At 45.2% G+C, this 14981-nt stretch overlaps 1 protein-coding gene across 6 annotated transcripts in view; it reads right to left on the reverse strand.

Annotated features, from left to right (window-relative positions):
• The window catches only part of CLEC16A (C-type lectin domain containing 16A), a 365691-nt gene that overhangs the window by 227843 nt on the left and 122867 nt on the right, over positions 1-14981 (reverse strand). For 4 of the 6 annotated variants that reach the window (XM_030211398.1, XM_030211401.1, XM_030211396.1 and 1 more), the window contains one exon: positions 4722-4950. In XM_030211398.1, coding sequence (XP_030067258.1) covers positions 4722-4950 — 229 coding nt within the window. The remainder of the gene's footprint in view (positions 1-4721; positions 4951-14981) is intronic. The other 2 variants (XM_030211400.1, XM_030211399.1) reach the window with 1 other exon arrangement.

Here is a 14981-nt window from a genome sequence, read left to right on the forward strand (position 1 = left end):
GAAAGACAATTTGGGTATAGTCCCCACTAACACAGGGTGAACATCTGGAACCATGCTTGGCTAGTTGTAGCTAGACAGGCAAGGCTTTGTGGGAGGTGGAAGGGGAGGACTAACCTGTCCAGAAGTTGTTTGGATGATTCCCTGAGCGTCAAGAGTGATAGAGAATTCTGAAACTGAATTGCATCCTAATTAGCATATGATTTACATAGGTTGATAAATGGAGAGTTTTGGCTTGTCCACAAGACACAAGAGGAGTGGAACAGAATCCTGCTAGCCCTAGAGGGGCCACGGTGGAGTACTGGTGCCCACTGGCCTATACTGAGCACAGAGGTGGATGGAACTTCTGAGGGTCTTGGCCTCACCCTGAGCATAGAGTGGTGTTCTGATCAGGACCTGACAGCAGGGGAGCTCAGAAGATTAGAAAATGATCTCTCTCTTTTGGAAAGTGAAAGTTATTTTACTGTGGATGGGCTTGTTGTTAAAAATTCTTAGTCTAAACCTTGTGTTGAATTATTGATATGGATAAACTTTTTGTTGAAAATTACCATGGACTAACTTTTTGGCTGGATTATTAGAGGTGGACAGACTGTGGAGAATACCCAGCCTACACTACTAGATACTCAGCCTATACCTTTGGGTAGGCAGTGGCATCACTGTATTATAGAACCTTTCCACTAAGGAAAAGCATCTCGAGTCAGTATAAATGAGATATAAGCTTGAAGAAGGTTGATGAAAAGGCCAGGCCCTGCAGAAAGGTGACAAGTCAGCAATGACCTAGGCTAAGAAAGTTGGGAGGTGACATAAGAGACAAATTCCTAGGTAGTTACAAATGAAGGCTTATGGTGCCAGAGTCTAAAACAGTGTTTCCCAAGTTGGTCCTGGAGTTCTCCCTTGCCAATAGAAGCAGTGTATGCAAACCTATATCATGCATACAGGGTATGCAAATCAATCTCATGTATATTCATTCTGGATATTCTGAAAACCTGACTGGCAAGGGGCTACTCCAGGACAGATGGGAAACACTGGTTTAAAAGAATACGAGTAATGATGACCCAGGAGAGGAACAAACTTCTCAAAAGTCCACCTTAATTGAAAAAGGACTTTATTAAATCTAAGCAATCACAATGACCTGACACAGCTGTGTCTCAGCCAGGTCTGCCTGTTTCAGGGTCCCAGAACTGTGTATGTGCCATTCCATACACTGTTCCCTTAAATGCCTGGGCTTGGCTATAATTCAACTTCACGCATCAGGTATAATATTATTTGGAGAATTTTGCAGCCTAACCTACTTCCACTAAACAAAGGCCTAAACTAACTGAGCACCTGTGATTATGTGCCCCTTTGCCCGTGTACATGCTCACAAAAGTGGCACTTACACATGTTAATGCCCTAGGTGCTATTCTATAAAGGCTCATGTAAGTACTATAGTGTGCAAACGCAAGGAAGGCATCCACATGGGAGGGGCATGGGTGGGGTTACCAGTTACGCACATAGCTTATAGAATACTATAGGATACATGTGCTCTTGCCACATTTAGGCACCCACAGTTACACCAGGTCTATGGCCGGTGTAACTGGGCACCTAAATGTAAGGCGGACTGATACTGGGTTACACTAGTATTCTATAACAGAATCTGGGTGACCAAAGCCCATTACAGAATGACTCTCACAGCACAGCAATAGGGAACCACCTTGCTTTAACCTACAAGAGGCAGTATATTAAAAATCAATAAACCATAATGTGCTGATCCTGCCTCAGGTTCTTCTTGACTGCATCTCTACTACTCAGACAGTCATAATAGTACAAACTATTCAAGATTTAGAGGTCCTTTACTAAGCTGTGGCAAAAAGCGGCCTTAACATGCCCTGACACAGGTTTTTCCCACACACTAAAGCAATTTTTACTGCAGCTGTATTAATGGTCATGTTGCTATTACCTTGCAGCTATTACAAAATTTTACCACTTGAGCACTTACCGCCATCTATTTTGTAGGCAGTAAGAGCTCATGCAGTATTCCTGCTCTATTCACTTGATCAGAACCCTTATTTTATCATCCTCACTTTAATATTCCCTTATCTCTTGTTTGTCCTGTTTGTCTGTCCTAATTAGTTTGTAAACACTGTTGAGCAGGGACTGTCTCTTCATGTTCAAGTGTACAGCACTGCGTATGTCTAGTAGCGCTATAGAAATGATAAGTAGTAGTAGTAGTCTTTGGGATTCCGGAATCTTGCTACTCTTTGAGATTCTGCACAGAATCTTGCTACTCTGTGTCCTTGTCCCTTATTTGTCCTGTTTGTCTGTCCTAATTAGATTGTAAGCTCTGTCAAGCAGGGACTGTCTCTTCATGTTCAAGTGTACAGAGCTGCGTACGTCTAGTAGCGCTAGAGAAATGATAAGTAGTAGTAGTAGTAATGTAGCTGTGCTAACTGATTAGCACAGGTATGCCCACTCTCCGCCTTCTGATAAGCTCCCTGACAAAACTTTTTAACTAATTTTTTTTAACTGCATGCTAATTTGACAGTTACTACAGGATGCCCAAGTACACCCCGCGGTACGCCATTTTAAGCTGCATTATGCATGCTTTAGAGCCCGCTTAGTAAAAGTGCCTCTTAATTAAGTGGGTGAGCCTACTTTAAAAAATCTAAAGTAACATAGTAAATGGCAACAGGTGAAGACCTGTATGGTCCATCCAGTCTGCCCAACAAAGCGACCAGTGTTGTACCTGCTGATCTGTGCAAGTTATACCCATCTATACCCTGTTTAAAGTGTGAAAGTCATTTAAGTTTTGCTTTGATTCCATTCTCTTTCTATGGGGTCCTTTTACTATGGTGTGCTAATGGATTTAGCATGCGCTAATGATTAGCATACACTAAATAAGATGCCCATTATATTCTTGTGGGCATCTTATTTAGCGCACCTTAATAAAAAAAGACCCCTATATATGTGACGGCAGAAAAATCTGCACAATCCATCCAGTTTGCCCAACAACCATAATCATTGCTGTGTATATATGTGCCTGTGTAAATCCACAAAAGGAAATACTATTGTCCGAATTCTCATGTTCTGCCCAGCATGCCATGAAAATTTATACAACAAGATCAGAACTCATTTCACATAAAGGTCCTTTTTCAGGACTGTAAAACCAGTCATTTCCTATGATGTCATATAATAACAGATCTCTATAACCTATCTTGGCCCTCTCTGGCCTTGTCCCTTTAAAAGATGCCAGTCCCAGTGTCACATATATGATAGCAGGATATCCAACAAAGTTGGGTACAAATATGCTGGCATCTTGCCTGGGCAGGAGGTACCATAAAATTCCAAATTACTGTAAATTTCTTCATTCATAAAGCTACAGCATTTGATCATTTTTGCCTATGTTTACTAAGGAGCGTTATGGGTGCGTTAGCATTTTTAACGCACGTAAATGGTTTATGCACGTTAAACACTACGCGCCCATAGAAATGTATAGGCGTGTTAGCGTTTAACGCGACTTAAATTTAAGGGCGCATTAGAAATGCTAATGCATCTTAGTAAACATACTCCTTTATGTGTTAAGTTTATTTTACTATTATTATTTACAGCAATTGTAACCTAGGTCTCCTGACCCTTATCCTACCATTTGTTATTAGTGCTGTGAATCATTTTTAGCTAGATTTTATTGTGATAGACAGTATATCGAATTAATAAGCTAAGCTATGATGAAGTGAGAATTCAGTTATATGGTTTTAAAATGTTCTCTTTATTTTGGGTATACAGGGCAAATAGTACATTGGTTCCTCTTTTTATGGGTAGGGGTAGTTTTAGGGCCACAGTGGATTAAGTTCATTTGTACATCAGGAGATGGTACAAATTAAAGAAATGTATTTAAAATCATTAGCACACATAATTGCTGACAGCTGGTTTAAGAAAATAAAGCAAATAATTACACAAGACATTTAAGCAAAAGAAAGGAGATTTTATAATCACAAAAGAAAGCAAAAAAAAAAAAAATAGAACTCATTATTTGCCAGGATTTAAAACAAAATTTTATAAAGTGAATGGTTTATCATGCACGGACAATGTTTTTCCTTAAGCATCTAGGACTGAAGGCTGGAGCACATAGAACATTTTAACTTTGATATAGATACAGAGAAACCAGCAGCTTGGTTTTGCACATAATCTAATTGTGCATGAGCATGAGGGGCGATTTTAATGCAGAATGATCAAAAATCTGCAGAGGGAGAGGAGGAAAGGAGTGGATGCCACTCTGCTACACCATCTTGGCAAGTGTGTCCACTACTAAAAATTATTTAACAAATTGGTGTATGGGACCAAAAGTGACATGTGAATGAAAGAATTTACTTCTCCAAACACTGGGGAAACAGAAAAGGAAGCAGACTTTTTTAAGAAAAAGAAAACAGTCTTTTATTGGTTGTTCAAAGTTGCCAGGACTCACAAACAAGTGCCCCACATGGTTTCAAACAAACCGAGGAAGAGACACATCGGTAATCAGCGTTGGTGAAGTTTGTAGTTTTACACCAGCTGGTTTTCATTGCCCCTGATGCAGCCTGTACTTCTGGCGAAACACGGCCATGTTGGGCACTTGTTCCTGGGAGCTAAAGCTTTGCTTCCTTTTCTGTTTCCACATTGGGTCTAGTAGACCAGTTGCCTTCTTGTTTTCTTATTCCAAACACTGGGGTAATTACGAAGGTCATTTGGTATTCCTTCAGTGCACTCACCTTCAGTCTCCCCACTTGTCTTGATGCCTTTTGTACCACCCTCTGTACCTTTAGCCTTATCTGGATCTTCCTGGGTATCCTCGTGTGCCTTCTCTTCTTCCTCCTCTTCTCCTACATTTTTATAGTTTGGTCTCTTTTGAACTCGTTTCTTTCCTTTTTGTTTATTAATCTCTAGAGATCTCTCTAGTGTCTCAGTAGGCTTTATGAAGCATCTAATGCTTGATTTTGCCTGTGAAGAAATTGGATAAACAAGACATATTTTGTCTGGTTACAGGATACTATGTTTTAGACTTAATTGTTTCAGAAAAACATTTACACAATAGCAATAAAGGTAATTTCAGAAAGGGCTCTTATGCTTATTTCTAGGTGCTAACATGTTTTTATAAAATAGAGCACAAATCCTACAGATATCACAGTTATAATGAAGCCGACTAGATTTACACCAACTCTAAAGAGAATCTATAAAAATGCTTGAGTTCATGTGTAAATTACATTCCGCCCAAACTTCACCCCAGAACACGCCTACACCAGCCACATACAAATACGCATGTTCTTGTAATCACACATACTTGCATGCAGAAATTTTCCAAGAGGACATTTATGCGTGATAACCCTTTTATAAAATTAACCTCCACATGTCCAAGTTACATTAGAAAAGAAATCTGAATTACTGTAAAGCAGTTTGATAGCTCACCAAGGGGTCCTTTTACTAAGGCGTGCTAAAAGGTGGCCCATGTCTAATTTTTTTTTTGTAATGGCCATGTGCTAATTTCCCTATTAGAGCGTGGCCATTAGCGTGGGATCCCTTACTGCCACCTATTTAGGAAGTGGTAAGGGCTCCTAACTACCCGATTAGCGCAAGCATGCCTACTCTCCACCCAAGGGCACATCTCCCGTGCTGGAAAAAAAAAAAAAATTCCAGTGCGGGATTAGCACGCATTCAGCGGGAAACTACTGCGGGAAGCCTCAATGCCTTAGAGGGGTAGCTACTAACCAATGTTAAGAGGAGAACACGCTAAGGGACTAAGGGCTAACATTGTGGGTGCGCTAAACGTTAGAGACGGCCATAGGAATGCATTGGCGTCTCTAACGTTTAGAGTGCCTACAATTTTAGCGCACGCCAAAAACGTGAGCATGCCTTAGTAAAAGACCCTCAAACAAAGCATTTTTGCCAGTTAACATGCATTAAAAGGCAAAATCCTTCGCTACTTGCTTCAATGTACAGTGATGAATAAAAAGTTTTCCCCTCCTGATTTCCCCTATTATTGCATGCAAGTAACACATTATATTATTTCTGATCTTTAAACAAAGTATAATATCAGACAAAGGGAAGCTGAGTAAACACATACGAGTTTTCAAGTTAATACTTCATTTATTTAAGAAAGAAAGTCATCTAACACCCATATCACCCATGTGAAAATGTAACTGCCCCTAAAATTAACTGGTGGCACCATCTCTAGCAGCAATAATTGCATCCTTGCTAATTGTAACCAGAGTTAACGTGCACTAATAAACATTTCTGCAAACTAACAAAGTGAACTCTGGTCCTCGAAAGCTCATGCCTCAATGAACTGGTCAGTCTATAAGGTCCCAGATGACTCTCTCAATTCTGTTACTGCAGACTAACACAGATACCACATTTTCAAAATTTTCTACACTACTATTATGATTATGATGTGAAAAATGTCAGTACATCCTGCATATTATGCAATTTTTGAGACTTGTATGTTATGTTTTTGACAAACATATTTATTTTATTTATTTAGCATTTACTCCCACCTTTTTCAGTAGTAGCTCAAGGTGAGTTAAATTCAGGTACACTGGGTACTTCCCTGTCCCTGGAGGGCTCACAGTCTAATTTTGTACCTGAGGCAATGGAGGGTTAAGTGACTTGCCCAAGATCACAAGGAGCAGCAGTGGGATTTGAACTGGCCACCTCTGGATGTCAAGTCCAGTGATCTAACCACTAGGCCACTCCTCCACTCCATATATATCCACTGATTTTTTTTTTTTGTTTTGTTACATTTGTACCCCGCACTTTCCCACACATGGCAGGCTCAATGCGGCTTACATGGGGCAATGGAGGGTTAAGTGACTTGCCCAGAGTCACAAGGAGCTGCCTGTGCCGGGAATCGAACTCACTTCCTCAGTTCCCCAGGACCAAAGTCCACCACCCTAACCACTAGGCCACTCCTCCACTCCTGCAGTTATGGCAACGGCGGGATGTGCAAGGATGCTACAGCAGTGTCGGAAAGGAGATAGCACTGTGATGCGGGAGAGGACGAAGCTGCAATGGGGGGAGGGAAGTACCACCCTGCAATGGCACATAGTACTGTGTCTTTCCTGGGCTCACACTGCGTTACATGTCATGGCAGCTAGCGTTGATGCTTATAACACATTGCCTGTGCTATGTTAACTTACTGCCCTTTGTGTTAAATGCAGAGCACACCCCCTGCATTTACCACATATTAATTTTTGCGTTAAACAAGTGGAAGTGCAAAACTTACCACAACATAGTAAAAGGGCCCCTTAATTAGTTGCCCTCAATGTACTGAGAAATTGTTTCATATGTTTGGGCAGTTTAGAAATTTTATATATTTATTATTTATCTTTCATTATGGGGGTCATTTACAAACAGCATGTATTAATGCTAATGGGCTCCTTTTACTAACACGGGTTTACCGCTTGCTACACAGGAAGTACCGCCAGGCTACCACAGCAGCCTGACGGTACTTCCCATCCCTAGCACGCCGTCATTTCCAGCACTACAAAAAAATTATTTGGGGGGGGGGGCGGAGTGTACCTAGCTGTAAATCGGCAGCGCCACACTGCCCAGTTACCGCTTAATGCGAGAGCCCTTACTGCCACCTCAATGGTTGGCGGTAAGAGCTACCCCTCGAAATGGCAACGCGGCAAGTGCTTTACTTGCCACACGGCCTTTTCCTGCAGGAAATCGAGACTTCCCTTTTACCAGTTGCGGTAAAAGGGGGCCTCGGCACGAGTATAAAACATGCGCTGATGCCAGCAACAGCCCCCTTTTGCCACAGCTTGATAAAAGGGGCCCAATGTTACCACAGGCCTATAGGACACTGTTAGCAAATCACCTCCTATGTATAAGCATAAGGTGTTCCTAACAAATAATTTGTTTGGTAATTACATTGTACGTTGCCTTGAGCTATGGTTAGGCAACTGAAACAGAAATAAATTAAAAAATACCAGAAAATCAGAAGCAGAGATACCGTTGAGAGGATGAAAGTTTGCATAGATGCACCCACAGCTGTGCGTTTTAAGCAAGTCATCTTTTCACAGCTGCTATAACAGAATAAGGGTCAGTTTATCAAAGTTTGGCTCCAGTCCAAATATTGCTCTGGTTTTGCATCAAAAATCTTTTCACTGGAAACAGCAGCATACTGTCACTGATAATACAGGGTGCTCTTTCCTCTAATGCAAAACTTCAATACATTTAGCTTACATTTCTTAGGAAAGTTTAAACACTTGTCCATTAGTTTTCCTCCTATTTATTAATTTATAATCTATCTGCATCGGGAGAGGAATGGTCAGGGGAAAAAAAGGTGATAGCGACCTCGTATACGTCTCTGAGGCCCCATTTAGAATACTATGTACAAATCTGGAGACCGCACCTCCACAGGATGGAGTTGGGTCCAGAGGGCAGCGACAAAACTGGTCAGTGGTCTCTGTCATAAATATGGAGACAGACTTATAGACCTCAATATGGATACTCTGGAAGAAAGGCAGGAGAGAGGGCATATGATACATTCATTTAAATATCTCCATAGCATAAATGCACAGGAGGTGAGTCTCTTATCGATTGAAAGGTAACTCTGGAATAAGGGGGGTCAAAGGATGAAGGTGGAAGATTACTCCTGAGCTTAAAACCTAAGGAAATACATTTCCACATACCCACTGCCCTTTCTGTAAAATAGCTTCCTGGTGGAGATGGTGGACTGTATCTGACTTCAAAAAAGCGTGGGACAAGCAGTTGGGATTTCTTAGAGGGAAGAGGAGATAGTGAATGATGTAGATGGGCCATTTGGCCTTTATCTAACACCATGTTTCTATGTTTCTCTGCTTCTAACTATGTTGTTCTCAGGTTCATTATCACATGGAGGTGTGGCCTAGTGGTTAGGGTGGTGGAGTCTGGTCCTGGGGAACAGGCACAGGCAGCTCCTTGTGACTCTGGGTAAGTCACTTAACCCTCCATTGCCCCATGTAAGCTGCATTGAGCCTGCCATGAGTGGGGAAAGTGCAGGGTACAAATGTAACAAAATTAAAATATTGGAGATTCTACATGGAATGTTGCCACTATTGGAGATTCTAGGTGGAATGTTGCTACTATTGGAGATTCTATATGGATTGTTGCTATTCCACTAGCAACATTCCATGTAGAAGGCTGCGCAGGCTGACGTCAGACTCACAGAAGCAGAAGCCTGCGCGGCCACATTGGTGGAATAGCAACATTCCATGTAGAATCTCAAATAGTAGCAACAGTGGAGGAGTGGCCTAGTGGTTAGGGGGGGTGGACTTTGGTCTTGGGGAACTGAGGAACTGAGTTCGATTCCCACTTCAGGCACAGGCAGCTCCTTGTGACTCTGGGCAAGTCACTTAACCCTCCATTGCCCCATGTAAGCCGCATTGAGCCTGCCATGAGTGGGAAAACGTGGGGTACAAATGTAACAAAAATAAAATAGATACTATTGGAGATTCTACATGGAATGTTGCTACTATTGGAGATTCTAGGTGGAATGTTGCTACTATTGGAGATTCTACATGGAATGTTGCTATTCCACTAGCAATATTCCATGTAGAAGATTGCACAGGCTTCTGTTTCTGTGAGTCTGACGTCCTGCACGTACGTGCAGGACGTCAGACTCACAGAAGCAGAAGCCTGCGCGGCCACATTGGTGATCTGCGAGGGCCAACTTCAATCTCAAATAGTAGCAACAGTGGAGGAGTGGCCTAGTGGTTAGGGGGGGGGACTTTGGTCCTGAGGAACTGAGTTCGATTCCCACTTCAGGCACAGGCAGCTCCTTGTGTCTCTGGGCAAGTCACTTAACCCTCCATTGCCCCATGTAAGCCGCATTGAGCCTGCCATGAGTGGGAAAACGTGGGGTACAAATGTAACAAAAATAAAATAGATACTATTGGAGATTCTACATGGAATGTTGCTACTATTGGAGATTCTAGGTGGAATGTTGCTACTATTGGAGATTCTATATGGAATGTTGCTATTCCACTAGCAACATTCCATGTAGAAGGCTGCGCAGGCTGACGTCAGACTCACAGAAGCAGAAGCCTGCGCGGCCACATTGGTGGAATAGCAACATTCCATGTAGAATCTCAAATAGTAGCAACAGTGGAGGAGTGGCCTAGTGGTTAGGGGGGGTGGACTTTGGTCTTGGGGAACTGAGGAACTGAGTTCGATTCCCACTTCAGGCACAGGCAGCTCCTTGTGACTCTGGGCAAGTCACTTAACCCTCCATTGCCCCATGTAAGCCGCATTGAGCCTGCCATGAGTGGGAAAACGTGGGGTACAAATGTAACAAAAATAAAATAGATACTATTGGAGATTCTACATGGAATGTTGCTACTATTGGAGATTCTAGGTGGAATGTTGCTACTATTGGAGATTCTACATGGAATGTTGCTATTCCACTAGCAATATTCCATGTAGAAGATTGCACAGGCTTCTGTTTCTGTGAGTCTGACGTCCTGCACGTACGTGCAGGACGTCAGACTCACAGAAGCAGAAGCCTGCGCGGCCACATTGGTGATCTGCGAGGGCCAACTTCAATCTCAAATAGTAGCAACAGTGGAGGAGTGGCCTAGTGGTTAGGGGGGTGGACTTTGGTCCTGAGGAACTGAGTTCGATTCCCACTTCAGGCACAGGCAGCTCCTTGTGTCTCTGGGCAAGTCACTTAACCCTCCATTGCCCCATGTAAGCCGCATTGAGCCTGCCATGAGTGGGAAAACGTGGGGTACAAATGTAACAAAAATAAAATAGATACTATTGGAGATTCTACATGGAATGTTGCTACTATTGGAGATTCTAGGTGGAATGTTGCTACTATTGGAGATATATGCTAGCTTATCAGCCATTGACTTATCTAATCGCCAACCCAAAACCTAGCTTCAAGCCCTATCTATCTGCTTAACACCTCAGTCATTACATAGTCACCCATTAACACCTGTTAACTGCTTAACACCTCAGCCACTATATTGTCACCTGTTACACCTCAGTCACCACCTATGGCCCCTGTCCATGTTCTCTTCCTTGCCCTGTCCCTTCCTAATCTCCTTTCCCCCCCACTCCCACTGTCTACCATTAGAACTACTCGCTGCCCTCCCACCCTGCCCGCCACCGCAATACCCTATTCACCTCCATCCCTCACCTTACCATCCCTCTTGTCCCCCTCCTTCCTGGCTCTCAACCTTCGGCACTTCCTTCCTGCCATTAACCCATCCCCTTTCCTCCTCAGTACACCCCGTCTTCGTCGCCTTCGTCGCCCAACCTCCCCCACCCTCCTCCGCACTCTCTTGCTCCTCCTCCTGCTATCCGCGGGAGACATTAACCCTAATCCAGGTCCCCCTCACCTGTCCCCGTCCTATCCTTGCGAACGATCCCGGGATGTCTCCAATCTCGTCTCTATTCCCCTCCTTCCCCCCTCCTCCCTCCCCTTCTCATGCGCCTTGTGGAATGCCCACTCAGTCTGCAACAAACTGCCTCTCACCCACGATCTCTTTATCTCTCGCTCCCTTCAACTGCTCGCCCTAACCGAAACCTGGCTCTCCCCGGAAGACTCTGCCTCCGTTGCAGCCCTCTGCCATGGAGGCTATCTCTTCTCCCACACGCCCCGCCCAATTGGCCGCGGCGGAGGCGTTGGGCTACTACTCTCACCCTCCTGTAGTTTCCAACCCCTCCACCTACCGCAGTCTCACTGCTTCTCATCCTTTGAAGCCCATTCCATCCGGCTATTCTACCCGCTACCACTCAGAGTGGCAGTCATTTACCGCCCCCCTGATAAATCCTTCCCTTCCTTCCTTACCGACTTTGATGCTTGGCTCTCTGTCTTTCTTGACCCCTCATCTCCGTCCCTCATTCTCGGAGACTTTAACGTACATGCTGATGACCTATCCGACCCCCATGCTTCTAAGTTCCTCACCCTAACATCCTCCTTCAACCTCCAGCTGTGCTCCACCACCCCTACTCATCGTGACGGCCATTGTCTTGACCTCGTCCTCTCCTCCTCCAGCTCACCCTCCAATTTCCACGTCTCAGCTCTTCCTCTCTCCGACCATCACCTGATCACATTCACACTTCTTCACCCCCCCCCTCCACCCCGTCCAACTTTAACCACCACCTCCAGGAACCTCCAGGCTATTGACCCCTCCACCTTATCATCTACTATCTCTAATCTCCTCCCCTCCATCATGTCCTCCGAAACTGTCGACAAAGCGGTCTCCGCCTACAATACCGCTCTCTCCTCTGCTTTGAACACCCTTGCGCCATCCATCTCCCGTCCCACAAAGCGCACCAATCCCCAGCCCTGGCTGACTCCTTGCATCCGTTACCTTCGCTCCTGCACCCGATCCGCTGAGCGCCTCTGGAGGAAATCTCGTACCCTTCCAGACTTCCTCCACTACAAATTCATGCTATCCTCCCTCCACTCCTCCCTATTCCGTGCAAAACAGGACTATTACACCCAATTGACCAATTCTCTCAGCTCCAACCCTCGTCGTCTCTTCACCACCCTTAACTCCCTCCTAAAAGTGCCCCCCGCTCCTACTCCCCCTTCTCTCTCTCCTCAATCACTGGCCGACTATTTCCGCGACAAAGTGCAAAAGATCAACCTTGAGTTCACGACCAAGCCACCACCTCCTCTTCACCCTTTAACCCTCTCCATCAACCAACCTACCCAGGTCTCTTTCTCCTCTTTTCCTGAGATCACCGAGGATGAAACTTCCCGCCTTCTTTCCTCCTCGAAATGCACCACCTGTTCCTCTGATCCCATCCCCACCAACCTACTCAACACCATCTCCCATACTGTCACCCCCGCCATCTGTCGCATCCTCAACCTCTCTTTCTCCACTGCAACTGTCCCTGACACCTTTAAGCACGCCGTTGTCACACCTCTCCTCAAAAAACCTTCACTTGACCCTACCTGCCCCTCCAACTACCGCCCCATCTCTCTTTTACCCTTCCTTTCCAAAATACTTGAGCGCGCTGTTCACAGCCGCTGCCTTGACTTTCTCTCCTCTCATGCCATCCTCGATCCACTTCAATCCGGCTTTCGCCCTCTGCACTCGACAGAAACAGCACTCTCTAAAGTTTGCAACGACCTGCTCCTGGCCAAATCCAGAGGTCACTACTCCATCCTCATCCTCCTCGATCTTTCCGCCGCATTTGACACTGTCAACCATGATTTACTTCTTGCCATGCTGTCCTCTTTTGGGTTCCAAGGCCCTGTCCTCTCCTGGTTCTCCTCTTATCTCTCCCACCGCACCTTCAGGGTACACTCCCATGGATCTTCCTCCACTCCCATCCCACTATCTGTTGGAGTTCCCCAGGGATCTGTCCTTGGACCCCTTCTCTTCTCAATCTACACCTCTTCCCTGGGCTCGCTGATCTCGTCTCATGGTTTTCAGTATCATCTTTATGCTGATGACACCCAGCTATACCTCTCCACACCTGACATCACCGTGGAGACCCAGGCCAAGGTATCGGCCTGTTTATCCGACATTGCGGCATGGATGTCCAACCGCCACCTGAAGCTGAACATGTCCAAGACCGAGCTCCTCGTCTTTCCTCCTAAACCCACTTCTCCTCTTCCTCCACTCTCTATCTCTGTTGATAACACCCTTATCCTCCCTGTCCCATCTGCCCGCAACCTCGGAGTCATTTTCGACTCCTCCCTCTCCTTCTCTGCGCATATCCAACAGACTGCCAAGACCTGTCGCTTCTTCCTCTTCAACATCAGCAAAATTCGCCCTTTCCTCTCTGAGCACACCACCAGAACTCTCGTCCACGCTCTCATTACCTCTCGCCTTGATTACTGCAACTTACTCCTCACCGGCCTCCCACTCAGCCATCTATCCCCCCTTCATTCAGTTCAGAACGCTGCTGCACGTCTTATATTCCGCCAAAACCGATATACTCATATCACCCCTCTCCTCAAATCACTTCACTGGCTTCCGATCAGTTATCGCATACAATTCAAGCTCCTCCTCCTTACCTACAAATGCACTCAGTCTGCGGCTCCTCACTACCTCTCCACCCTCATCTCCCCCTATGTTCCCGCCCGTAACCTCCGCTCACAGGACAAAGCCCTTCTCTCAGTACCCTTCTCCACCACTGCCAACTCCAGACTCCGCCCATTCTGCCTTGCCTCACCCCATGCCTGGAACAATCTTCCTTTACCCATACGCCATGCCCCCTCCCTACCCATCTTCAAATCTCTGCTTAAAACTCACCTCTTCAATGCTGCCTTCGGCGCCTAACCACTCGAGATATATAAAATACCCCAATCTATCCACCCTATCAGACTACTGTTCACTCGTCCTCTAGATTGTTCACTTGTCTTTAGATTGTTTTCTTGTCTTTTAGATTGTAAGCTCTTTGAGCAGGGACTGTCCTTCTATGTTTAAATTGTACAGCGCTGCGTAACCCTAGTAGCGCTTTAGAAATGCTAGTTAGTAGTAGTAGTAGTAGTAGTAGAAGATTGCACAGGCTTCTGTTTCTGTGAGTCTGACGTCCTGCACGTACGTGCAGGACGTCAGACTCACAGAAGCAGAAGCCTGCGCGGCCACATTGGTGATCTGCGAGGGCCAACTTCAATCTCAAATAGTAGCAACAGTGGAGGAGTGGCCTAGTGGTTAGGGGGGTGGACTTTGGTCCTGAGGAACTGAGTTCGATTCCCACTTCAGGCACAGGCAGCTCCTTGTGTCTCTGGGCAAGTCACTTAACCCTCCATTGCCCCATGTAAGCCGCATTGAGCCTGCCATGAGTGGGAAAACGTGGGGTACAAATGTAACAAAAATAAAATAGATACTATTGGAGATTCTACATGGAATGTTGCTACTATTGGAGATTCTAGGTGGAATGTTGCTACTATTGGAGATTCTATATGGAATGTTGCTATTCCACTAGCAACATTCCATGTAGAAGGCTGCGCAGGCTGACGTCAGACTCACAGAAGCAGAAGCCTGCGCGGCCACATTGGTGGAATAGCAACATTCCATGTA

This window comes from Microcaecilia unicolor, chromosome 8, assembly GCF_901765095.1.
Source record: "Microcaecilia unicolor chromosome 8, aMicUni1.1, whole genome shotgun sequence".
Lineage (NCBI taxonomy): Eukaryota > Metazoa > Chordata > Amphibia > Gymnophiona > Siphonopidae > Microcaecilia > Microcaecilia unicolor.